General features: G+C 42.1%; 3 protein-coding genes across 3 annotated transcripts; all 3 read left to right on the forward strand.

Moving 5' to 3' along the window:
- The first annotated feature begins 1,339 nt into the window (after positions 1-1,339).
- Positions 1,340-4,030, forward strand: LOC102712847 (receptor-like protein EIX2). The gene has a single exon (XM_006661550.3). The coding sequence runs from the start codon at positions 1,340-1,342 to the stop codon at positions 3,839-3,841; it is 2,502 nt and encodes an 833-aa protein (XP_006661613.1). The 3' UTR covers positions 3,842-4,030.
- Positions 4,031-10,332: 6,302 nt separating this feature from the next.
- On the forward strand, positions 10,333-14,849 carry LOC102715424. Its single transcript, XM_015841659.2, has 4 exons — positions 10,333-10,465; positions 11,834-13,281; positions 13,397-13,506; positions 13,654-14,849. Exons 2-4 carry the CDS (start codon positions 11,868-11,870, stop codon positions 14,332-14,334), a joined length of 2,205 nt encoding a protein of 734 aa, XP_015697145.1. The 5' UTR covers positions 10,333-10,465; positions 11,834-11,867; the 3' UTR covers positions 14,335-14,849.
- Positions 14,850-19,501: 4,652 nt separating this feature from the next.
- LOC102713120 (acyl transferase 15-like) lies at positions 19,502-20,770 on the forward strand. The gene has a single exon (XM_006661551.1). It carries the CDS (start codon positions 19,502-19,504, stop codon positions 20,768-20,770), a length of 1,269 nt encoding a protein of 422 aa, XP_006661614.1.
- Positions 20,771-25,883: the final 5,113 nt, after the last annotated feature.

Raw genomic sequence — 25,883 nt, forward strand, 5'->3', positions numbered from 1 at the left:
TACTCCCCTCAATGCTTTGGGACACAGTTTTTTTGTGTATTCGAGAAAACGCTCCATTGTTAGACTTTCTCCACATAATCTTAAGGGGATTACGGACTAGGCTTAGAGCTCAAGCGCTAGCTACCTTACCTTATGCCTGGTTTCCCCTTGCCATAGATCACATTCTTTAAAATAACCAAATGATATATTTGTAAATAAAAAATAATTTATGAATAAGAAAATTATATACGAGCTTTTAGTGATTAAAAACAAAGGCTAATTTTGATGAAAAACTTTTAAATTAATTTTAAATTTAAGACTAAAAATTTAAATTCTAGTTTATAAACATAAGCACAATCGAGAAAAGAGAGCAAGGGCTTATAGTGATAACAAATGACAATAACAAATGACAAAAAATAGCTGGGAGTGACATTGGACATGGCAGGGGGTCAAGTCGTGCCGTATTACGTCGAAGCACAACAACCACAAACACTGTAAAGCATCTGAAGACTGGGGATGCGTCAACAAAGCAGTTCAAGATTCTGAAGAAGCCTGGTTGCTTCGTTATTGACCAAGCTGTTAACCAAACATGGTACGACAGTGACTGGACTGAGGTCGCGTTCGTTCCTGTTGGGGTAAGTTGCGTTCGTTTCTGTTGGGGTAAGTTAACTTAGCATGACATGAAAAACGTAGTAATAGATTAGTACATGATTAATTAATTGTTAATTATTAAAAATATATAAAATAGATTAATATAATTTTTTAAAAACAACTTTCCTATAAAAAATTTATAAAAAATACACCGTTTAGCGGTTTGGAAAGACCGCGCGTGAAAACGATAGAGATGTTATCTTATGGAGGGGGGACGAACTCGGTCTGAATCAGGAAGCATGGCGTACAAGACGGGTGGGAGACAGACTGGACTGAAAGGTTCACACGCATCTTTCGACCAAACTGATGTGCTAACTTCTACTTGATCTGTTCCGTGTGTAGATTTTTTTCTGATTATTTTTTAATTTTTACACCCACGTTTTTTAATGACTAAATGATATGTTTTTACAAAAGTTTCAATTTTATATTAGTTAATTTTATTGTTTATACCATTAAATAACGGTAAAGAAATCAAATAATTTTTTATCTATCATCCTAACGAATGTTTTTAAACGGACTTTCGTATCATTATTAAAAAAATACCTTAAAGAATCACATTATTCAATATAAAAATTTAGCATCTTAAGACATAATATATTTTAAGATACTAAAATTTTTGATATTCCAATATATTTTTAAAACGGTAAAAAAAAAAACCCTTTTTAAGAGAGAGACACGTAGGGGATCACTGTCCCCAACACCTGCTGCCATGGATGGCTCATCTGCCATGGTCGTTCTCCTCATCGGCGCCAGCTTCAGCTTCTTCCTCACCACGCATGCCGTGAATACTCCTAGCTGCACGCCACAAGAGAGAGACGCCCTCCTGTCCTTCAAGCAGGGCATCACCAACGACAGCCTGGGCCTCCTCTCCTCATGGCGGAGAGGCCACGGCGACTGCTGCTCATGGACAGGCGTCACCTGCAGCAGCAAGACCGGCCATGTCGTCAAGCTCGATGTCAACAACTTCATTACTGATTCACCTTTGGTTGGCCAGATAAGTCCATCTTTGCTGTCTCTCGAGCACCTGCAGTACCTCGATCTCAGCACAAACTTGCTGGCTGGGCCCAAAGGCAGTGTCCCAGAGTTCCTAGGTTCTATGAAGAACTTGATGCATCTTGATCTCTCCTACATTCCCTTCTCCGGTACAGTGCCACCCCTGCTCAGCAACCTCACCAACTTGGAATATCTCGACCTCTCCTTTACATCATTTTCTGGTAGATTACCTCCTCAGCTGGGCAACCTTTCGAATTTGCGGCATCTTGATGTTAGTGAGATGAATAATGTGTATTCGACTGACATCTCATGGTTAAGCCGTCTACATTTGTTAGAGTATGTTGCCATGAGCAGTACGAATCTCAGCAAAATAACGGATTTACCTGTCGTGCTCAACGAGATTCCAGCTCTAAAGCAGGCCATTCTTTCGAATTGTTCACTTCCAAGTGCAAACCAATCGATCACACACCTGAACCTTACCAAACTTGAGGAGCTTGACCTCTCACTGAACTACTTTGGCCATCCAATTGCATCATGCTGGTTCTGGGAAGTAACAAGCATCAAGTCACTTCGCCTAGATGAAACCCATCTTCATGGTCCCTTCCCCGATGCACTGGGCGAAATGGTGTTGCTCCAGCACCTAGATTTTACTTCCAATGGAAATGCAGCCACAATAACAGTGGACTTGAAGAACTTATGTGACCTGGAAAGCATATACCTTGACAAGAGCCTGTCATCTGGGAACATAACAGATTTGTTTGATAAGTTACAGTGTTCCAGCAAATTGCATAGCTTGAGTTCATCAAGCAATAATATGACAGGAATGCTTCCAACTAACATGGTGCACTTCACCAGCTTAAATCACATTGATCTTACTAACAACAGTGTTAGTGGCGTCCTGCCACGAGGAATCCGGAAAATGACTAGTTTGGAGTACCTACACCTCAGTTCCAATCGACTCAGTGGCCAGATGCCGTTGTTGCCGGCAAGCCTCAAGATATTCCATGCCCAAATGAACTTCTTGTCAGGGCACCTGCCGTTGGAATTCAGAGGCCCAAATCTTGAAAACCTAATTATATCCTCCAATCACATTGCTGGCCAGGTTCCTGGATCCATTTGTGAATCAGAAAACATGAAACACTTGGATTTGTCAAATAATTTATTTGAGGGAGAACTGCCTCACTGTTCTCGTATGCGAAACTTGCGTTTCCTGCTCTTAGGTAACAATAGCTTTTCTGGAAATTTTCCCCATTGGATCCAAAGCTTCTCTTCACTGGTTTTCCTGGATCTTTCATGGAACAAGTTTCATGGTTCTTTACCAAGGTGGATTGGAGACTTGGTGACCTTGCGTATTCTGCACCTGGGCCATAACATGTTCAATGGAGACATTCCATTCAACATCACAGATCTTAGAGACCTTCAATACCTGAATTTAGCAGACAACAGTATGTCAGGTTTAATTCCTCTCTCTTTGTCAAATTTTAATGAAATGACTCTAAAAGCTGTGGGTGATTCAATGTCAACCCTGGCATTTGATGAATCGCTTGATACATTTTCCCTCGCGATGAAGCATGAAATACTCAAGTATGGATCACATGGGGTGGTTGATATGGTTGGAATCGACTTATCGCTCAATCGCTTAACTGGTGGAATTCCAGATGAAATTACATCTCTCGATAGGTTGTCTAATTTAAATTTATCATGGAATCTCTTGAGTGGGATAATTCCGGAGAACATTGGGTCTATGAAATCAATAGAATCACTCGACCTCTCAAGGAACTACCTTTGTGGTGAAGTCCCATCAAGCTTGACAGATTTGACATATTTGAGTTACCTGGACCTATCATACAACAATCTTACTGGAAAAGTTCCATCAGGACGCCAACTTGACACCTTGTACATAGATAATCCATCCGTGTACAATGGAAACATTGGTCTTTGTGGCCCTCCTCTTCAAAAGAATTGTTCAAGCAGTAGTCATGAACAAGAGCATGGTGATCACAAAGGACAAGAGAAGGATTCCAATTCAATGTTCTTTTACTATGGTCTTGGATCAGGTTTTATTGTTGGTTACTGGGTTGTGTTTTGTGCTCTGCTATTCAACAAGTTATGGAGAGTCCATTATTTCTGCCTCGTGGACAAGGTATATGACAAGTTATGTGTGTCTATGGTCATTACTTGGACCAAATGGATAGCTAAAAGGAACACTACAAATTAATTCAGCAAAGGGAATGTACAAGTGTAGCATTAAGAGGCTTCTACTTCCATGTATAGTCTTTTTCTGTTTTTGGTGGGTTTGTAATAAGCTATTGGTTTGTACTCTTCTGGGACATTTTGAATACTCTAAGTGATTCAATTTCCATTGGGGCCCATTCGGATCACAACAATGAAAAAACGGAGAAATATGAAAAACATGGGATTCTGACAAGAATATAAGTGTAAAACAGAGGATTACAAACACAGGAAAAACATAGGAATGACCGTTTAATTAGACCACAGAAAAACATAGGAATTTGAAGAGAGATAAAGACTAGAAAAGGATTTTTTATACGAGGTTCTGCCTCTTGTTAAATTTCCTCCAAAACCTGCATGGAAAGAGCCATTCCATAGAAATTTCATAGGATTTCATTCCTTTGATTCAAAGGGCTTTGTAGGAATGAAATTCTCTAAAATTCCTATGAATTTTCTTTAAATCAAAGGGGGCTTTAGTTTTTTCAGTTGTGGCTAAAATTCCATGCGTTATAGTAGTAGATTCGCAATAAGGCCTTGTTATTTGTTTAGGTCAAGCATTTTGTCCTCCTTCCTCCAAGAGTCCATCTCCGGTGCATTCTACTAGCAGTAAAATTTAATCGACATCATTGATATATTTTTAGCGGACGACTATGTAGTAGAAATTTAAATGGGTAATATCGTTCTTTTTATTGTGATCTTTATTGCCAAAAAACAAAATTACAAAATATTACTAATCAATTAATTAACAAAATATAAAATACCCTTTTAATGATTAAGATTAGTTCTGGTAGTATAATACTACTAGTAGAATTCACTGCAGAGGGACCCTTCGTGTGATCCATGTGAGAAACAAACAAAAAAACGATTTAAGGTGGCATTGTCCACAGATGGCATAGGGCATGAACAATGCATGGATCCTCAATGAGGATCCCTATCTTCCATATCTCCTCTCTCTATCAGGATGAATCGATGACTGCTCCATCTCTCTCCCGGACGATGCACACCCTCTCTCCCCCAGATGATGCGGCGGAGATCGGCGGTCGGCAGTCGGGCTGAGCGGTGGATCTCGGCAGTCGGGCGGCGGATCTGGGCCGCCGAGCTCCGAGCGGCGATGGCCGTCCTTGGCGGTTGACGGCCGCGACCCGGGCAGCGACAAACACGACTCGGGCGACCTCAGCGGCGGCGGATCTGGGGGGCGACGGGCGTCCTTGGCGGGTGACTGCTGCGGCCCGGGCGGCGACGGACACGGTCCGGGCGACCTCCGCGGCAGCGGATCTGGTCCGTCGAGCTCCGGGCGGCAACGGGCGTCCTTGGCGGTCGTTGGCCCCGGCCCGGGCGGCGACGGGCACAGCCCGGGCGACCTCAGCGGTGGCGGATCCGGGCGGCCGCGAATCTGGGTGGCGACGTGACTCCGGCTGTCACGCCCGTAAGCCTAATTCGTAAAAGAAATCCGTGAATAATAATTGGCTTAATTAACTTAGGAAAAATCCCTCTAAAAGGAATTAATTTAATTAAATTGAGGTTTGCAAATCGATTAACTGGATTTAAACTTAAATTGAAGAAGTATAAATTTGGCCAAGCAAATTAATTTAAAATTCGGCAAAAATGGGGCTTTTCTTTTCCCCTCTTTTTCTTTCTTTTTCCCTCCTTCCCAAATTGGGCCGAAGTCTAATTTTCCTCCTCTCCCTTTTTCTTTTTCCTTTTTCTTTTTCCCCTCTCCCTTCTCGGGCCGGCCCAGCCGAGCCAGCCCATCTCCCCGCTCGGCTGGCCCAGCCGAGCCGGCCTCCTGCCCCTCTCCCGTGCGCGCGCCTCCCCTTCCCCCTCTGTCTGGGCCGCTGCCGTCAGCCCGGCCCAGCCGCGCTCGTGCTCGCTCCCGCGCGTCGTGTAGAAGTCCGCTCCGCCTCCCTCCCAGCGGAACCGAGCCCGCGCCGCCGCCGTGGCCGCGCTGGACTCCACCCGCCGCCCGCAACAGTCGCCACCGAATCCGCCGCCGGGGCCGACTCGGTCCCCAACCACCTCGCCGCCCTAATCGTGCCACCCTCCCCTATAAAGCCCCCTCGCTCTCGCGCCGCCGCCGCCTTTCCTCCGCTCGACCGAACCACCACTGCGCTTCACAGCTCGCCGCCGTCGTTCGATCTCGCCGCCGTCCGCCGAACGTCGCCACCTCTTCGCGTCGTCACCGTCGCCTCGACCTCGCCGACCTTCCGCCGGCTTCCGTCGCCGCCGGTGGGCATCCGAACGCCCTCGCGCGTCTTCCTCCCCTCCGCCACCGCGCCCGACCTCCTTACCGCCGCCGAGCAATCTCCGCCGCCATCGCCGATCGACCGCGCCACCGGCCGTCATCACCTGTCCCGAGTCCTCGTCGACTTGCTGCCGCCCTCCGTTGCCGCCGGTGAGCCCTCCCCTCCTCTCTCCCACTCTTTCCCATTTCGCCCGTGACCGCCGGAGCCATCGCCGTCGCCACGCCTTCGCGCGTTCCGGTTGTCGCCGACGTGTGCCCGTCCGCCGTCACCTCCGCCGTCGCCGTCGCTCTCCCTCTCCGAGCCGGCGCCGCCCTACTCCCGGCGCGGCCGCCGTCCCCGTCGCCTGCCGGTTCGCGCTGTAGGTTCGCTGTCACCCGCCGGACCTCGCGCCGCTCGCCGCCGTTCGCCGGATGCCGTCGCCGCCTTCGTCTGCTCGGCCGGCGCTGTCGTTTCCCTCCTCTCTCTGCCCCGGGTCACCGACCGGTGGACCCCACCGTCGGGCCTCCTCTCCTCTGTCCCTCCCATCACACCGCCAGGTGGGGCCCGCCCGTCAGTCGGCGCCACCCACCTTCCCCTCTCCTTTTCCCCGGGCCCACACGTCATCCTCCCCTCACCCCTCTCTCTCACTGCCCGTGAACTCCCTCTGGCAGTCCCTTTTCTCTCTCTCTGTCCCACTGACAAGTGGTCCCCACCCGTCAGCGCCTCCTCTCTCCTCTGCTGACGTCAGCAAGCCCTATTAATTGCGCAATAATTAATTTAGGACTTTTTTAGTTAAAAAACCAGAAAACTTCTAAAATTCATATCTAATTCATCTAGTCTCTGTTTAGGTCCATTCAGATCTCACTAAATTCATAAAATTATCAAGAATCCATTAAGAATACTTTCTTTTACTGTTTCAGTAGAGTTTGTGCCTATTTTATTTATTTTTGTGCTTTGTCGCTTAGATTCGGACCCCGCCGAAGAGCCGGTTTATTTCGCGATCGTTGCCGAAGTTCCCCAGGGGCCAGAGCAAGGCAAGTGGCACTCATCTTTGATCATATTGAACCTATTATTGCAAATTCCCCGCTTTATTTGTTCATATATGCATTGTTTTAATTAAAGTATTTACTGTATTTATTTCTCGAATAATCCTTATTATTATGCCGTTGATTATCCAATTTTATTCATGTTAGACCAGGGTTAACTTGAGTAGAGTTAGGCATAGGTTAATGCTTAACCGTACTTAGAACAAGTAGCTCATGGGATCACACTTAATCATTAATAGTTCTGGATAGCTGTTACATATGATTCATCACCCGGTTCGGGTTAATATCTACTAAAATATTGATAATGGTGGGCTGCGGGTGCATGGTTTTGAGAGTCGCACCCATGGCAATTAAGGACCGGTTCACGGGAAACCCTGGAAGTAAGTTAGTGCTAACCACATGCCGAATGGGTAAGGTGGGATCTGGAGCATCGCTTTGAACTATTTGACGTACCGAGGCAAGGGTAGGCGTGATGGAGTATGGACGGGCAATCGTTGTGTAACGAAAGTCTCTGCTGCTTCCGGATCTACCAAGGCACAAGAGGGGACTGCCCGACTTGGTGTAAAGTAGAGGGTGAAACCTGAAGTGCGGTACGATTGAATATGGAGGGTTATGTGACGGGTCCTATCACGGTCTCCTTTCCAGTATGCCATGGTGGTATGTCGGCGCACGTTCAAGTGTAGTGGAGTCGTGTCTTGTGGGTACAGTAGTATAACTCTGATCAGAGTATAATCTATTCGAATAGCCGTGCCCACGGTTACGGGCGGACTCCCAACTTTACTGTGATTAGTGAACCTTTAATGGCTTAGGTAAATTGGTTTTCACTTGGGACTACTGCAACGTGGTGTAACGTTGAGTAGTGGTTGGGCCTGTCGCAACGTGGTGTAGCGTTGGACAGTGTTGTGGTATTTTACAACTGTTATTTACTTATTCTTTAATGTATTTAATTACTTTTATTCAATTTAATCTCTGTTATTTATTCAAATGCTGCTTTATTGCAACTAACCCTAGCCTATCCTTGTTGATCCTTATGCATTATTTATTACCCTCTTTTCCGTGCTACTTGTTGAGTACGGTGGTTTGTACTCAGCATTGCCCAATTTCCCCCAGTTAGAAGTGGAATCCGATATAGGAGACTCTCAGGAGTGAGCTGGTCTACCGTCGAAGCTTTGCCTGTGGACTGGAGCCGTACCGCTGGAGCTAGTCTACTTTCCTTTCTGCTGCATTTTCGTTAGAATAAGTGTTACTTTCAGTTGTTTCTAAGAACGATGGTTATGTAATCAACATTGTTTACTTGTGTACCCTGGCTGGTCCTGGACATGAATTTTAATACACAATTAAGTTCAGAAATTCATGTGAGGAATTTCTGGGCGTGACACTAGGCGACCTTGGCGGGCGACGACAGTGGCCCGGGTGGCTCCGGGTGACCTCGGCGATCGCGGATATGGGCAGCGACGCGGCTCCGAGTGACGGACACGGCCATGGATCTAGGTGGTGACGCTGCTCCGGGCGACCTCGTCGACGTGGCTCGGGCTACGATCCTCTCTCTCCCCCTCCCACTTTTCTGAACCACTTATAACAAGGCAACAGTGCCCTCTATAGGACGCTCGTGGCTTCGCGGGGAGACGGTCTATGGGCAGCTGTCAAGGGTGTGCCGACATGGTGGGCTATGGCCACACGCCACGTCGGCGCATTGTGCATGCCGTTATGCGCGACCTGTTTCTAAGTAAATCTAGGAAGCTATGAAGATTATGCAGTTGTAGCGTTACCAATAAACAAACCTTTCTCAAGCCCTTGCCTTGCCCATATGGGGCTGGGCACCTGGTTCAGTTATAGAGAAGAGCATCTAATAATTTAGCGTGCTGTCGACTGCAAGCCTGCAAGTCGATGCCATGTCATATATATGGCTTGTTTGAGGAGCTTTTAGATTCTGAGAAGTAGCTGTTTGGTAGCCAGCTTTTGAGAATCTGGAAAAACTCTAAAACCCAACTTCTTCAGCTTCTGACTTCTTAGTTCATGTTTCAGAATCTGTAACTATAGATTCTCAGAAGCTATGAACCGTTTAGGGCTGCTTGTGGTAGAAGTAGCTTTTGAAAAAAAACTGTAGTTAGAAGAAGCTACCACAAACAAGCCCTAGCCCGCTATACAACCAAGACTGTGTTTGGTGGCTTGTTACATATCCGACATAAAAAACGTAGTAATACATGATTAATTAATTATTAATTATAAAAATGAAAATGAATTAATTTGATTTTTTAATACAACTTTCCAATAGAAAATTTCCGTAAAAGACAACGTTTAGCAGGAAGCATGCGCGTGGAAAAAGAGAGAATGTTCCTTCCTAACCGTGCCAAACGTACGTGGTCCAACTCATACAACAAGCTAGCTACTCGCTAGGTTGCAGAACAGATTCGAATCATTTAATATTCACGTATACACATAAATCTGCTACAAAGAAACACCAACTTCTCGCTAGGCGCGGGCTGAAAGAAGGTGTTTTCCACTCGTACGATACGTTGGAATTTTGATGTTTTAAAAAACTTATTTTAAAAATAGACTCCTAAAAAAATTTATTGGATGAAGGGACTTTTTGATGGTGCCAATGTCATTGACCGCGCCAACGATGGCGCTAATGACGTTGGCGCGGTCAAAAAGGTCCATTCATACAATAAGTTTTTTTATGGTCTATTTATAAAATAAGTTTTTAAAAAGACTAAAATTATAAAATTGCAGTAGAAAATAACACTCGCTTCATTATCTCTCCAATATCTCTCCTTACGTCTTACGTGGCTATGTTCAAATGACATAAGTAACGATGGTATATTGGACGTTTTTTAAAGAAAGTTATAAATATGCTATTATAAATTTGTAAAGTTAGAAATATGTTATTGGTATATCAATGATGTAGGGCCCGTTTGAGTCATTGACATATGAGTCAGGATAACATATCTCTAATTTAATAAAATTATAATGACAGCCTTGTAATTTTCTGAATGTTTTTAAATCTCCATAGTTTTTTTGGAGGCTAAGAGTAGTTTGTTTTAAGGACAGAGAAGGCACCCTGATACGAAATCTTTTGGGCAAGATAAGAAACAATGTCTGAAAACATAAAACATTTGGCAAGAAACCAAATAATCATACCATACAAAATACTATTACTTGTCTCACAGTAATCCCAAGCAGATATCAATAAATCAGCCCAAGCCCCAAGGGAGAAACCCCAAGGGAAACGAAACGGCAGCCAACTACCAACCAACTCCGGCGTCCTTTCGCCCGGCCGGCCGTCCTCCGCCTGCATCCTCCCGTGAATCTCCTCCGTATTCCATGCCCGCTCGACAGCAGGTCAGTAGGCTCTCCTAAACATGGCCCTTCTTCCCTCGTCAGCTCACCTGCAGCGACCCTACCATGTGGTTTCTTGGCCGGAAATCTGCATTTTCCAATCCGGGGCACCTGCAGTTCTTGCTGCCGGTCGATTCCTCCTCGTCTTCTCTGGGTTGAGTAGGAATCTCTTGGATCGTTTTTCTCCTCTTCCTGCAATTAGTTTAGATTAGGGAATATTGGGCGTGCTGTTTGTCTCTAACACAGATCGCTCTCGTGGGAATGCAAAATAGCAAATGTATGCATTTTCTGGATTCTAGACAAGTGTTTTAGCCTTTTAGGATGATCTCCAATGATAGTAGAAACTAATCTATGCCGTTTATTTCTTTTTCTAATCAAATAGATTATATCTATTTGCACTACCACCTCAACTATTGGTACTAAAATATTGCTCGTAGTAAAACCCATAAATGAACGATGGAGATCACTTGTAGTCGTGATGATAACGGTAGTATGACACTGCTAGTAGAGACCACCATAAAGAGGGTCCCTTTCTGGTGCTCTCTAGTGGTAATATTATACTACTAGTAGAATTCGTCTGAGCCATTGATAAAAAATGATATTCTAGTACTTTATTAATTAATTGATTAGTAGTATTTTGTAATTTAGATTTTTTGGCAAACAAAAAGATAATACATATGTGACCTTTGGCAGCCCGTCAAAAGATAAGATCTTTTCATTCCCGTGCACATCTTCAGTGGCCCAAATAATCTAGATTTTCCAGGCTCATAATTAAAAAAAGATGATAATATCCCATTCAAAGTTCTACTACTCCTAATATTTTTGGTAGTATAGTTTAATCACAGTCATTTATCAAAAATAGATCAACAATGTTAATAAATTCTACTGTCAGTAGAGAGCACCGGAAAGGGGCTCCCATAAAGATTCTCACATGGAAATGTGTCTAACGATAGTGCAATTGAATGTGTGCATGCAATTTTTATATGCTTGTGACTTGTGAGCTGCATAACCAAGATGAATGTTAGTTCCATATAATGGGGGGAAATGTAGAATAGCGAATTTATGTTGTTGGAGAACATCTACAATATATTGCAAAGAACTAAGTGGATACCTATTTTGCATGTGGGTACTTTCAATCCAGTACGAGAAGGTAGCAGGAATAGGAATAGATAGACTAGAGTAGTAGGGGGAACAGTATAAAGAGATATTACTTGTTGCTTCACTTTATTGCGGTGCATAACTATCCTATTAGAAATAAATATATTCCAGCATCTACTTTCATTCATGTTTCCCAAACAGCTCAATTATTTTATTATTTTTCTGATTAAACTCATGAGTGGTTCAACTCATTACACAACTATTGCATAACAGGACTGATGATGAATGTGATAACTCCAGTGCAAATATGTCAGATGACTCAGAAGTAAGGGAATTCAAATGCGAAGACAGTGAAGAATCCCTGGATGCTTCGATGGCAGCTACTGAACAATTAATAAAGAATGGAGAATATGCAAAAACTACCAAATTTGTAAAACAGATGGAAAAGAAGAGGAGAAGGGCTATTGAAAGCATCGCAGCATTTTGCTATGAAGCTGGGATTCCTTTCAATGCTCTTTGCATAGAGAGTTTCCATTTAATGGTGGAAGCAATTGGAAAATTTGGCCCTGGTTTGCGGGGACCCTCTGTAGATGAACTCCGAGATCATTTATTGAAGGAGCAAGTTTCAGCTACAACTAATAGAATTCGATGGCTGAAGGATTCATTGGAGTTTGGGGGATGTTCTATTATTCTTGACACTTGGGTAGATGATAATGGAAGACGCCTCATGGTGCTGGGGGGCCACTCTATTATCGGTCTGTCTTTCATCCGGTCCATCCATCTTTCATCAAAGGCTTCTGATGACACATATATCTTTCGACTAGTTGACTCTTGTATTGAGGAAATTGGTGAGAAAAATGTGGTGCAAGTTGTCTCAAACATTGAATCAAACAACATGGTGGCAAAAATGCTTACTGCAAAGAGACCCAACATATTTTGGACTCAGTGCGCTGCACGCTGTATTGATTCGATGCTTGAAGACATTGGAAATATTGCTTTGATCAAGAATACTGTCGTGGATGCAAGGTCAATCACGGTTTTTATGTATAGTCATGCACATTTATTGGACATGATGCGCAAGTTCACCAACCAGAAGGATTTAGTTCAAGCTGGGGTTACTCATTCCATCACGACCTACCTGAACTTGAAGAGCCTTTATGATAAGAGGATCGAGTTGAAGACTATGTTTGTTTCTAGGGATTGGGAGGACAGCAAGTGGTCGAAGGAAGCTGTGGGTGAGAAATTCTATAATCTAGTACTAAGCAAGAAGTTCTGGCATAGAATGTTGTATGCTATTAACAGTCTCGAGCCAATAGTGGACATTCTGAGGAGGTCAGACAGTGGGATTCTATCTATGGCATCCATTTATGGTGACCTTGCAAATGCTAAAAGGGAAATTGCATTGCGATTTTTAAACATGGAGGAGCACTATCTGCCTATTTGGAACATCATAGACAAGAGATGCAATGCCAGTCTGAAGACACCATTGCACTTAGCTGGTCGTTATTTGAATCCCTTCTATTACTTCCAGAACAAAAATGAAATTGACAATCTTGGAATATACAGAGCCGCACTTGTTGACTGTATGCATAGTATGTGCAAAGATCCGTCTACTCAAAACATGATTCTGAATCAGTTGGAACTTTACAAGAATTGTTCGATAACTGAAGGAGTGGACTATTCAAAATTTGAAAATATTAAAAACTTGGATCTTGATGCAGGTAATTTTCCTTCGGGAAATAACACCAACATTTGTTGTTATCTATTTCTTCTAGTTCACGATGGTTTTTTCATACTAGCCTAATATTCAAGTTAAATCGCTCTCGTATGTTATAGATTTTTGGTGGATGCTACACAGAGAATTAGGAGAGTTGAAAGAAATGGCAGTGAGAATATTGAGTTTAACATGTGGTTCCTTGGCATGCGAGAGAAGTTGGATTGAAATGGTAATAAAGATGTAGTTTTTTTTTCTGGAAGGTTATAACAGAGCTATATGCTGTTTTGAAAAATCTCTGTTAGGTCTTCAGCTTGTCATCATTTCAGTTTTACGTAAACAAGAATTTTGACTATGTTATTCTATGTTTCCTCTTTAGATCCATAAGAAGAAGCCATCTCGGGTTACATGGAAGCAATTCTATGATTCAGCATTTGTAATGGTCAACAAGAGGTTGAAACGGAAGGGTGAAGAGACATACAGCAGCGATCCTGTGGTTCCGTATCTCCCCGATGAAGATGAACCGTATGAATGGCTGGCTGACATGCACGAGAATGATCATGCTGTATTAGATGTACATAAAGATGAAATTCGAGCAATGCTGACAGTAAGGAACAGAAGCTGGGAAGAAGGCCCAAATCATGCTGGTGATGCTTCATGCTTAAAGGAAGGTAATGAACCGTGGCGGGATGATCAGTCTATTCTATTAGAAGAAGAAGAACATGAAGGAAACGATGAAGATGGACTGACAAATTGTAGCAAAAGGAAAAGGCCGTCTGATGTTTCATGTCCGAAGCAAGAAAATAATTCATCACGTGTTGTGGACTACAAGTCACCGAAACAAGAGCGTGAGGGAAGCGATGAAGAAGAACAAAGACACAGTAGCAAAGAGAGCAACTCTTCCGCTGTTCCATGTTGTAAGGAAGCAAAGAGTTCATCACGTGTTGCAGGATACAGATTACGAAACGAAGAGCACGAGGGAAGTGATGAAGAAGAACGAAGACACTCCAGCAAAAAGATCAGACCCTCATGGGAGGCCATTGTGTTCCAAAGATCATGATGGTCACTGTTGATGATCATTGTTGCAGCATCATGCTTACCGGAGATGCGTGACGATTGCATCTTGTGACCCATAACATAGTGACCTCTAGGTCTTAGTATTACATCTCTGAAAGTCTGACAGACTGGAATCATTCCATGATGGCCTCGTGCTCATGGTAATTTGATGGATAGGCTCCTACATCTGTGTAGCTTTACACTTGCTAAGTAGTTAAATCTGCAATCAGTCGACTGCTAATCATCTTATGGTGTTTTAACTTTTGAAGCTTGAGAACCGGAGGATCATTTCGCTAAAAAGGACAAGAGCGACAGAGGTGAAGGAGCATCTAAACAGCTCCAGTTTGTTTCAGAGTTTCAAATCAAATGTTTCTATGGCCTAATCGATTTTAGCTGTAACAAAAGAAGAATCTGACAATTTTAAAGAGTATGGATTTACCAGGATCTATTTTGCTACCCTTTTGTGTAAAGAATCTTAAAATTTTATACATAGGTGCAGGATCATGAGAAGTTCATGCAGAATTTTCCTTTGAACTTCTATAATATTTATTAATTGAAGTTTATTATGAGTGTAAACTCGCATGCACCTCTCGCAGATAGAAAGCGACCAAAATGAGAAAAAAAAAATCCGGTGTGCCCACGAACAGCATGCTGGTCCTATTTGTTTTCACTAATAATCTAGGTTATGAACTTAGATCATGTCAGCTAGATTATTACTTTAAAATACCTTAGGGTAGTGAATCTTTAGTCACCCAATAATTAAAAAAACATTTTCAAAAGAGTTTATTATATTGTAGTAATCCGAGCGCTAGATTATATCAAGCCGGTAAATAATTTAATCGATTGTTTCACATTAACTCTATAATCCAAATTAAAATAATACTAAGTTAAAACAAACAGGGCTAGCCCAGCCTAAAATAAGTTTATATAATGAAAGCACTTTATGTATATACCCTGATCGTTTGGTCTGTAGCTATTAGACTGGCTTACGAGTGACTATAAAATAATTTATACGTAAAAAAATTATATGTATCTCTAGGGTTTTAAAGCAAATGCTACAAAAGACCCCAAAATCAACTGAGCATTTTGAGTTTTAAATTTGAATTTTACCAGGAGCTTACAGGCGACAGGAGAAACGATGAGGCTGAGAAACTTTATACGTAGATATTTGTAGATATGTGCATAGTATATTTGTATTATAAATATAAATTTGAAATAGATTAAAAAAAATTGTAAAAAAAAAACATACATGTGGGCTATGAGGCAACGTAACAGGTGCTCCAAACAATATGAAACAGCCAACAGTGCCAAACAGTCTTAAGTCCATGAAGCCACAAAGACAAGACCGTGTGTGCAGCCCACTCATCAGCAAAAATAGAAGTTGTAATTACAAATTTGTTATGATTCAAATTGTTATTGTAAAACTGCTATCAGAAAATTACAAAATACTAACAAACTGTTATTTTAGTGGTATTCTTATAATATAGAAAAAACCAGAAGTAAATTTAAAAAAAACATAAATGAAAAGTGGGAGGTTCAACAAAGAATCAACCTAGGAAAGAAAAAAAAGGAAGGGCCAATGTTAAGATGAATTGTGGCAATTGCCATACATCTTACATGCTCATATAGATTATCCAGCTTTATCTTCAAGCCTCGAAAAGTAAAGCATAAAAAGGCTGTATTTTTTTTCATATAAATGTTTAAATTTGGCATACGTATTGTTGGAATGTGGTCATGAATCGACATATTTTAATATAAAAAATATTAAAATGTTAAACATGACATGTATATAGTTGAATGATCTTGTGATGGTGATAAACATGATTATACTTTTAATAGTATAAGCATAGGCATCGACAACATTCACATAGGATAGTGATCCTAAGGATTGATCCTAGTATGATGGTAAACATGATAATACTAACAAGGACTAAAACTGATATCATCACGTTTAATACTATAATAAGAGTAGTATAATACCCAAAGAACGCTCCAGTACTACATGAAACATTACTGGTTTGGTTGCCTCTATTATTAGTGTTGCTATTCTCGCCTTCTCCGGTGCCATTGGCGCCGGTGTCAACGTTGTCAGTTGACATGGTGTGTTGTCGAGAAGGAAGATGTTACTAAAGGGGATGCAATGTCAATGTAGCAGATCATGAGCAGTCGTGCCCAAAAACACTCCCCAAAAACTTGATCACCTACATACCCATCCAGGTACACAAGCGGACAGAGTTTCAAAGGCCTGCTCATCCCTAGCACCTATGCACGCAGGTGATCAGAACTAGGGAAGCAGTAGCAAATAAAGAACCAGAAGCCATCAGAGAAGAAGATAGAGAAGAGAGGTATGTCCCTTTTGCCTGTCTAGATGGGTTTATGTAGTGCGCAAAGGTAACTTTCAACTTCAGTTTTGTTGAAGTCTAGGTACCACCTACTAAAGGCCTTAGGCAAATTTGGCCAAGAAATTGGCCCAATAGGTCTTTGGACTCGAGACATACGACCAAGAAAGACCTTCAACCAAAGGAGAAGTTTGACTTATGGCGACCGAGTAACCCCTTCAGTGGGCAAGGCCTTAGGCTAAGAAGTGCCTTCAACAAGTTGTGCTTTGTCGCACAGGAACATGTGATGGCCCATTAGGGCTCATCAAGTGTATTTTTAGTAGGTTTGGCCAAGTAGGATTATGCCTATGTAAATTTTATGTTGTACCCCTAGAAATGTTCATGTTAAAGGGAGATTCTTGTAATCAAACATCTAAACCCTAGCTCTTACTTGTTATGCTATAAATAGACTCAAAGGGGTTGTAGTATAGCATAATAAGTCCTATAAACTTTCAAAGCTGGAAATCTCATATTCTAAATTGTCCATTTCAAAAAGTTTGAAAACATTTAATGTAAATATTGGAGTAAATTTTAGAAAACTATATGCACTTTGATCATATTATCACAAAACTATAGATTTAAGGTTGTGCATCACAAAACTTTAGATTTAGCGGCAAATTTATGAGAAAATTATATATTTAAGGTCTTATACATAAAACTACATATTTAGTGATGAAACTATCAAAGAACTACATGTTTTAGAGTTCCAATGTTATCTTTTTAAAGTTATAATAGTTTTATTTTTGGGATAAAATTAATGTTAAATCTTTAGTTTTATGATACAGTGACTTAGATATGGTATTTTTTATTTTTAAACCTCTTTAATAAATAATTTTATTATCAAACCTTCTAGAAATTTATTTTTACAATCTAATTTTTTTTGCCACGCCACCACTCTTGACGTGGCATGAAGAGTTGGCACGCCAAAGTCAGCTAGCGTGACATGGCTGTACACCACCACCACTAGAGTGACAAGAAGCAATGTTAAACATATACTTACGAGATTTAGCAGGAAAGTTATTTATTAAAAACGTTTAAAAATAAAAAAACCCATGATTACTACCCCAACATGTAGACCCAACCCAGCTAGGGAAAGTTCAATAGTATAGCCAACTGCTGATTATAAATTATCTATAGCCAACATAATAGACAATTTATACAATAGTCATATACTAACCAACTAACATTTAGCCTCACCTGTTATACACACATGTGTCTTGGAGTCCGTGCTGCAACTGACTACAAATCTGTAGCCCTCTGCTTTTCTCTCTTCTCTCTTATCACCTTAAAATATGCTTATAGCTGGCTTATAGTCTGCTATTGTACCTGCTTTTAAACGGGCCAGGTTGGGTCGCGCCGCTGCGCGTCTTGAAAAAGAAAAAAAAAGAAAAACGACACGCGATACTAGTCAGAGTCCATTCCGCGTGCGTCGAAACGGGAATCAGAGTCGGAGTCGGAGTCGTCGCCGGTGTCAAAATGTTGCGCTGCTCTACTTCCCCAACGTTGTTTCAAGTCTCCCTCCGATCCTCTTTGGCTCTGCCATGGCGATCACTGCGACCCTCAAGCGTCTCCCGCGCCGCAGGGCGAAGATGATTCCTCCCCGGCGTCCAGTGTCAAGCGTCTACGGTTCTCCACGAGCTCGATCTACGGCTACAAGAAGCTCGCTGCCTTCGGGGAAGGCCAGGACGCGTCGTCTTCCGGGCCAAGCACCGCCGCTCTGGCGACGAAGTCGCCACTAAGTTCGGTTTCAAAAGCAGCACATGTCTATTGAAGTATTATTCTCGCTGCTAGTGGCCCGAAACCATCCGTGACCCCTTGTGTACACTCAGAGGGCTCATTAGTTAAAACATTTTCATAAACGATATATTTACAAACGAAAAATAATTTATAAATAAATCTTATATACATATTTTTAGCGATCTAAAAGCTAATGTTGGAAAATAAACTTCGATGAAAAAACGCAAAAAAATCAACTCAAAATTTAAGGTTAAAAATTTAAATTTTGGTATATAAGCATACAGATAAGTGAAAATATGGAGTCTCAATTAGATAGAACGGAGTTGTATTACGACTTGCACCTGCAGCCTGCATAGAACCGCCGTGGCCATTACTCCGGAGGTGCTCTGATCATTCACCTATGGCTAGCTGAGACCCCATAAATACTCATTAGTTAAAACCTTGGCCTAACAAAATCTAATGTTTCTTATATGTTTGAACATATTAACTGGAAAAATGAGAAAAGGGAGGATATATAGAACAATTCCACCAAATTTGGAAATAAAATATTCCAGGACATCAGCCATCGTAGATGATTTGGTTCTTGGAACCAAACAGCCCAAAACACTAACTTGTTACTGCATTCAAAGGGTAATAGTATATAGTGGCTACTATTTTGATCAGCCCAATCTTCTAAAGAGCTGACCTTATGCAAATTGAGAGCTGACCTTATGCAAATTGCGCGAGTTAGATTTAGGTAGTAACTTTCGTTTGATCTGCAGGATTGACTCGTACTTTTATCGGAGTTTTTGTAGCGTTGGCGAATGGTAGTGTCCCGAATCAATGTGCCTCGGAAGCTGGTTTTTGGACTTTCTGCACATATTTATATATAAATGCATGTTCCAAGAACACTTTTTACGCGACGAAGAATCCCAAATTCCACATTATTATAAGACAATTTACTGGCCTGTGTCCCACCAGCGTATGCATATATATAAATGATAAAATGCATGGGATTTGCACGTATTGCATCAGCTCACAGAGTCGATCAAAGGCTGATAGCTAGAGAGGTTGAGAATGAGCATTGTGGTGGCGAAGTTGCCGCCGGAGGTCATCCGGCCGTCGTCGGAGCCGGTGACTACGTCTGCCGGCGGCAAGATTATTCTCCCTCCGTTGGACAGGCCTCTGGCCAACGCACCGGTGGTAGTGCTGCAGGTGTTCGAGCATCCGATCCATGAGCCAGCGGCGACCATAAGGAGGGCCCTCTCTCAAGCACTCGTACACTACTACCCTATCGCCGGTCGTCTCGCCATGGACGATGACAATTTCCATATTGATTGTACCGGAGAAGGCGTGACCTTCGTCGCCGCGTCCGCGAACCGCACCGTCATGGAGCTCATGCGTGACATCGATGACCGGGCTCCTGATGCTGCGACGCCGGTGCTACGGGAGCTCCTCGTCGACGACCCAGACATGGGCTTCGGTCATGCTGACCCTTTTGTGCTGATGCAGGTCACCACCTTCTCCTGCGGCGGTTTCGTCGTCGGAGTGACATGGAACCATGGCGTGGCTGACGGTTTCGGGATCGCGCAGTTCCTACAAGCCGTCGGCGAGCTTGCCCGTGGACTCCCGACGCCGTTGATCGTACCGGTCAGGTCGGACAAGGTGACACAGGCCATATCTCCTTCCTTTGTCCTGTCCGCTAAGCAATTTATGTTCGGCGTCGCCGTCCCATCCAAACTTGCCCTGCACAACATCACCATCTCGTCGAAACTGATCAGCAGCATCCGGGGTTCATCGTGTACCGTGTTCGAGGCGGTGGCTGCCGCACTATGGCGGTGCCGCACACGCGTGGTCATGTCGGACCCGGAGGCACCCACCGTGCTTGCTATCACGGTGAACTCTCGCAAGTACATGGGCGTGAAGGACGGGTACTACGGCAACTGTACCTCCGTGCACATGGCCATGGCGAAGAGCGGCGAGGTGGCGAAGGGTGACATCATGGACGTGGTGAGGGCAATAAGACGAGCCAAGGAGCAGATACCTGAGCAGCTGAAAAAGGGGGACATGCTGCCGCAGGCCGCCATTGGCGATCTTAGCAAGCACCCGGTAGCGAGATACGAGACCGCGCTGTTCGTGACATGTTGGCGAAACATTGGCTTGGAGGACGTGGATTTTGGCAGCGGGAAGACGACGAGGGTGATGACTATGTATGAACCAAGTCAGGTCCGGCCAATGTGCGTGGTGTGTCTTCCATGCAAAGAGGAGGAAGGAGCCAAGGTATTTTCTGGGTGTGTCACGACAGACCACTCCGATGCATTCCTCCAGGAAATAGGCAGGCTATGAGATCTGCTCCCTTTTCCTAGAAAAATCCAATGAGACACTTGTCTAGATTCGCAGTTAGAACTTTGTTTTTTTCAAAGGGAGTACGCAAATATAAATGGTTCTCTCAAATAAAATAATGTTGGATATAGTGATTATGCTCTCTTGGTTAATACTATTTGGTACCTTAATTTGTGTCACTTACTTATACAATATAAACTTACTGTTGTCGTTGTGTTGTGTATCATTACTTGGGGAGCATTTTTTTCCATCCTTGAGGATGTACATGAGGTATCACTGTTTTATACGTAAAATTTGGTATCTTCTAGTATCTAAGATACTAAGAGATATCAAATTTACATATAAAATAGTGGTACATCATAGTATCTCTTTAATGATGGGAAAAATTTTCTTACTTAGGTGTGCTTTGTTGCACATGATCCTTTGGAGCGCGATCACAGTTCTATGCTTAAACCATCCATCGGTCCATGTACCTTGCACTCTATATTGCTCAGGGCAGTCACGTGCGGGCATTACCATCATCGTATTAGAAGGCGGTCGCCCCACCTAGGATATTTTTTTAAAAAAATATATAAACACAAAATAATTTAATTTATTTTATAAATAAATCATGAAATTAACCATACATGGTAAACTACGATACTCACGTCGTACAATCCATACATGCTAACTAGATAGTAAAATGAATAAATCGTATATAAGGAACATGATGAACACGTATCGAGTGTTCTAATTTTACTATAAATTGTGTTGACGAGGAACAACGTGCACCAAACGAACAACTCATGGTGTCGGATGTTGTCGTTGGCGCGTAACCCTCGAGCGGTAGACAAGCCGTCGTTGAAGATCGACGAGCAGTCACACATCGCGCTATCCAAAAAACTTATTGTCTTTCTCTAGGTGCATGACGTTGAAGGCAAAGGTCCTGGAGACCGGTGCTTCACCGAGAATCCAACACAAGTAAAGTGACATACGACTACACGATGAGCATTTGTTCTGTACAGCTAATTTATTAGCTATGTGTGTGTTGTGTGCTGGGGCAAATTGATGATCCATACAATTTGTGATTCTTTTGTTTGTAACCTGTAATCATATTGAAGTGCCGAGACAATTCAAATGATCAATCTTTCTTTTCTGTGTGGCAGTTCAGTTTCAATGATTGTTGGGCTTTCCCATGAAAAAACAAACGGCATATTTACAAAAGAAAATTAACTTTTGAATAAAACTATTTTATACATACTTTTAGCGAATTAAAATCTAATGCTAGAAAATAAATTTTGTTAAAAAACCTTAAAATCAACTTAAAATTTAATATTAAAAATTCGAAATTTAGCTTATAAACGTAAGCAAAAGTAAAAATATGGGGTTAGGCTGAAACCATCCGTGATCTCCTGTGTATACTCAATCAGATAGAACGGAATTGTATTGCGACTTGCACCTGCAGCCTGCATTCTGCAGAGAACCGCCGTGGCCATAACTCCGTTGCTGCTCTGATCACCTATGGCTGAGACCCCATAAATACTCATTAGTTAAAGATTTGGCCTAACAAAATATAATGTTTCACATATTTTTGAACATATTAACTGAAGAAATGAGAAAAAGGGAGGACAGTGCAATTCCACCAAATTTGAAAAACTTTTTCCGGGATGAATCACCCATCAATCATCATAGATGATTTGGTTCTTGGAACCAAACAGCCCAAAATACTAACGTGTGACTGTATTCAAAGGGAAATAATACATAGTGGCTACTATTTTGATCAGCCCAATCTTCTAGAGAGCTGACCTTATGCAAATTGCGCGAATTAAGTACTAACTTCGTACGATCTGCACGATTGACTCGTATTTTTTGTCGGTTGGAAGATCAGCAACGTTCTTTGGTAAAGTACAGAATCATCATCGCTTTAAAATTGAAATGCTTTTTAGTGTGTTATTGATAAGCAGCTTAGAGAACTAAGATGGCATATTTGATGAGGTGAGCAAATATTTACTTGCTTCCACGGCTTTATTTAATTCCACTTGTTCATTTTGTTGTTTTTATACAAAGAGAACTTAGTTAAACTTACACAGTTCTATCACAATGATTTCTCAGCCAACAATGCGATGCATCTAGGTATGAAAAGTTTAGAAAAATGAACAGCATTGCTAAATTCGGTCATGCTCGTTGATACAAACAAGCATATCAATTACCCACTTGTCTACAAGCTATTAAAATTGGTGATAGTCCTTGCAATAGCAACTGCAGGTATTGAAAGAGTATCGTCAGCAATGAATTGTGTGAAGAACAAGTTAACACTACAAATTGTCCTAGTTATTATCTAAGTAATGGGATCGTGATGTACATTGCCTTGATGTATCATATAGCCATATATGTTGAGGCAGACTAGTTTCATCAGTACTATCTACATAGTGTGTAGTCTCTTAACTTTATACCCCCATTGTCAAAATCCCACGTGTACACCTAGGAGTGGTTATGGATTAAAACTTTTGGGTTCTTTCATAACCCTATTTAATTTTTAAAAAAATTAGTTCAAAACTCTATACAATTTTATTTTTAACCCGCTTTGAATCCGGTTCTTAAATTTTATTAGCAAAATGGTTGAACCCATTAGTCTCTTACCATCCCTACATACAGTTCAAACTTCTCGTCTCCTCCAATTTCTAATATAAGGCCACCTTGAGTTCTCTCTTCCAAATTGGTCCATTAACCTTTTGATCACAGAAAGGATAGTGAGGCCCACCACAAATCATCACTGGGGGGTGGGGGCCAACACCATGTGCCTAGCTAGATTGTTTTGTTTTTTTTATATCACCTGGCAAAGATCCAATATGCTAAGGAAATATCTAGTCAATGATACAGCACTACACAACCACCTAGATATGTGTCTTTGCCTTGTGACACAAGCCAACCTATAGTTTGATAATATCATCATGTATTCAGCACAGACACGTCTTTCGTTGTTTGGTTTATATAATGATGTTCTTTCTCATGTATTTGAAGATAACTTCTAACATGAATGACTGTTTGCTTTTGAGGATTAATTTAGTCAATCGATCACTTGATTCTAAATAGTTTGTTTGGTTTGGCGAGTTAAATAGATTTGTGCACATACCATTGTCTTATCCAGCAAAAGTAAATATTACGATGAAATGAAAATTGAAGTTACTCCACCAAATATATACAAGAGATAATTTTATTCAACCAGACAGCCTAATTAAGTTATGTAATTTCTCTATTTTGAAATGTAAAAATTTATGATATTTAAATCTTATACCAAAATTGGGGTTCACAAAATCCCGGCTCGGGACCCGCCCCATCTGGGCCGGGTTTGGGGAGCAGTTGGCCCCACGGGGAATCAGGGCCGGGGCCCCATTTTGTTCGGGGACAGAGATTGGGGGGGGGGGCAAAACATCCCTGCGGGGATTCGCACAGCACCCCTAATTTTTAAAAAAGTAAATAGTTTTGGTAGGCCCAAATAGCAAACCCTAAGTCCTAACCCCCACCCGGCCACCTCCAGTCTTGTTGCACTGCTACCTCCTCCTCTTGTCATCCTCACTCCTCTCATCTCCTCATCCACTCCTCCACCTCCCTTGTTGATCACCGCCACCTCCAGCCTCCTCTAGCCCATCGGTCTTGGTCCAGCCTTCGCGGCTTCGCTACCTGCCGGCCCCTGGCACCCGGCCTCGGCCCTGTCGCCCACCGAGTCACCGACGTCGTCCCCTTATTGCCGCAGATCGAGCGGCCCAACGCCGCCGCTCAACTCACCGCCCGACGTCGCTGGCGGCCCACCTCCGGCCAATGCTCGAGTGCTGGCGCAGCCACCTCTGGTCGTCGCCCGACGTCGCCAGTGGTCCGCCTCCGCCCGACGCCACCACCTCAGGTTGCCGCTCGACGTCACCGACGGCCCGCCTCCTCCTGACGCCTAAGTGTTGACGGGCCGATGCCGCCACCTCAGGTCACCAATGGTAGCCCATCTCTGTTCGAGTCACGATGGCCGAAGCAGCACGCCACCTTGGATCTTCAGCAATCTATTCTATCTTTGGGACCCTGTTCGGGTCCTTGGGACAGGGACCGGTTTCCCCATGGATTCCATTTCGGGGCCGGGGCCAGGGGCGTTCTAGGCATCCCTATTGCCAACTCTAACCAAAATATAATTATTTCTAATATTTAAATCTTATACTAAAATATAAGCACTTCTAACACTATTAACAATATTATTCTCTTATTACTAACTCCTTATTTAAAATTCTTGTCATTTTATCCTCTACCTACTCTTTTATCCGCATCTATTTCTCATTTATTAAGACGCATCATAGTCGTTTCTACTCAAACTTCACCCTCATCTTTTTGTTTACGCTCATGCTTATAAGCCAAAATTTAAAATTTCAACCATATATTAGGAGTTGATTTTAAGGTTTTTTCATCGTCTTTATTTTTCGCCTTCGCTTTTAGATTGCTAAGAATATGTATATAAAATTTATATTCATAAATTATTTTTTATTGCAAATACATCATTTGACTTTCTCAAGAAAAATAACCAAATAATAACCTCCTTATTTTTTTCTACACAACCTGGAAATGCTCTGTCAGCGCAATCCTATAGACGTGTGATTGTATTAAAAAAATTACATTGTGAGTCCTACTTTTATCAGCACAATCTTCTAGACTCCGCAGACAAACTATTATCAGGTGCTTCGTATGCAATAAAAACTCACGCAAATTTCTCGAGGGGATATTATTTTTATCCGTCCACTTTACTCCCTCCATAAAAAAAAACCAATTTTTCAGTTTTTATATCGAGCATTTGACCATCCGTCTTATTTGAAATTTTTTAAAAAAATTTTAAAAAAAATTAGTCACATATAAAGTACTATTCATATTTTATTATGCAATAAAAATAAAATTAATAATCGTAAATTTTTTAAATAAGACTAAGAGTTAGACATTGTATCCGAAAAGTTGATTTGTTTTTTACCGAGGAGCATTAACCTCTTACAACTTGCATGATTGACTCGTGTTTTTATCGGAGTTGGTAGAGTCAGGACTCAGGAGAATCGATGTGCCTCGATCAGAAGCTGGGTTTTGAACTTCTGTATATAATTATTTATATGTAATG

The sequence above is a fragment of the Oryza brachyantha genome, chromosome 10, assembly GCF_000231095.2.
Source record: "Oryza brachyantha chromosome 10, ObraRS2, whole genome shotgun sequence".
NCBI lineage: Eukaryota > Viridiplantae > Streptophyta > Magnoliopsida > Poales > Poaceae > Oryza > Oryza brachyantha.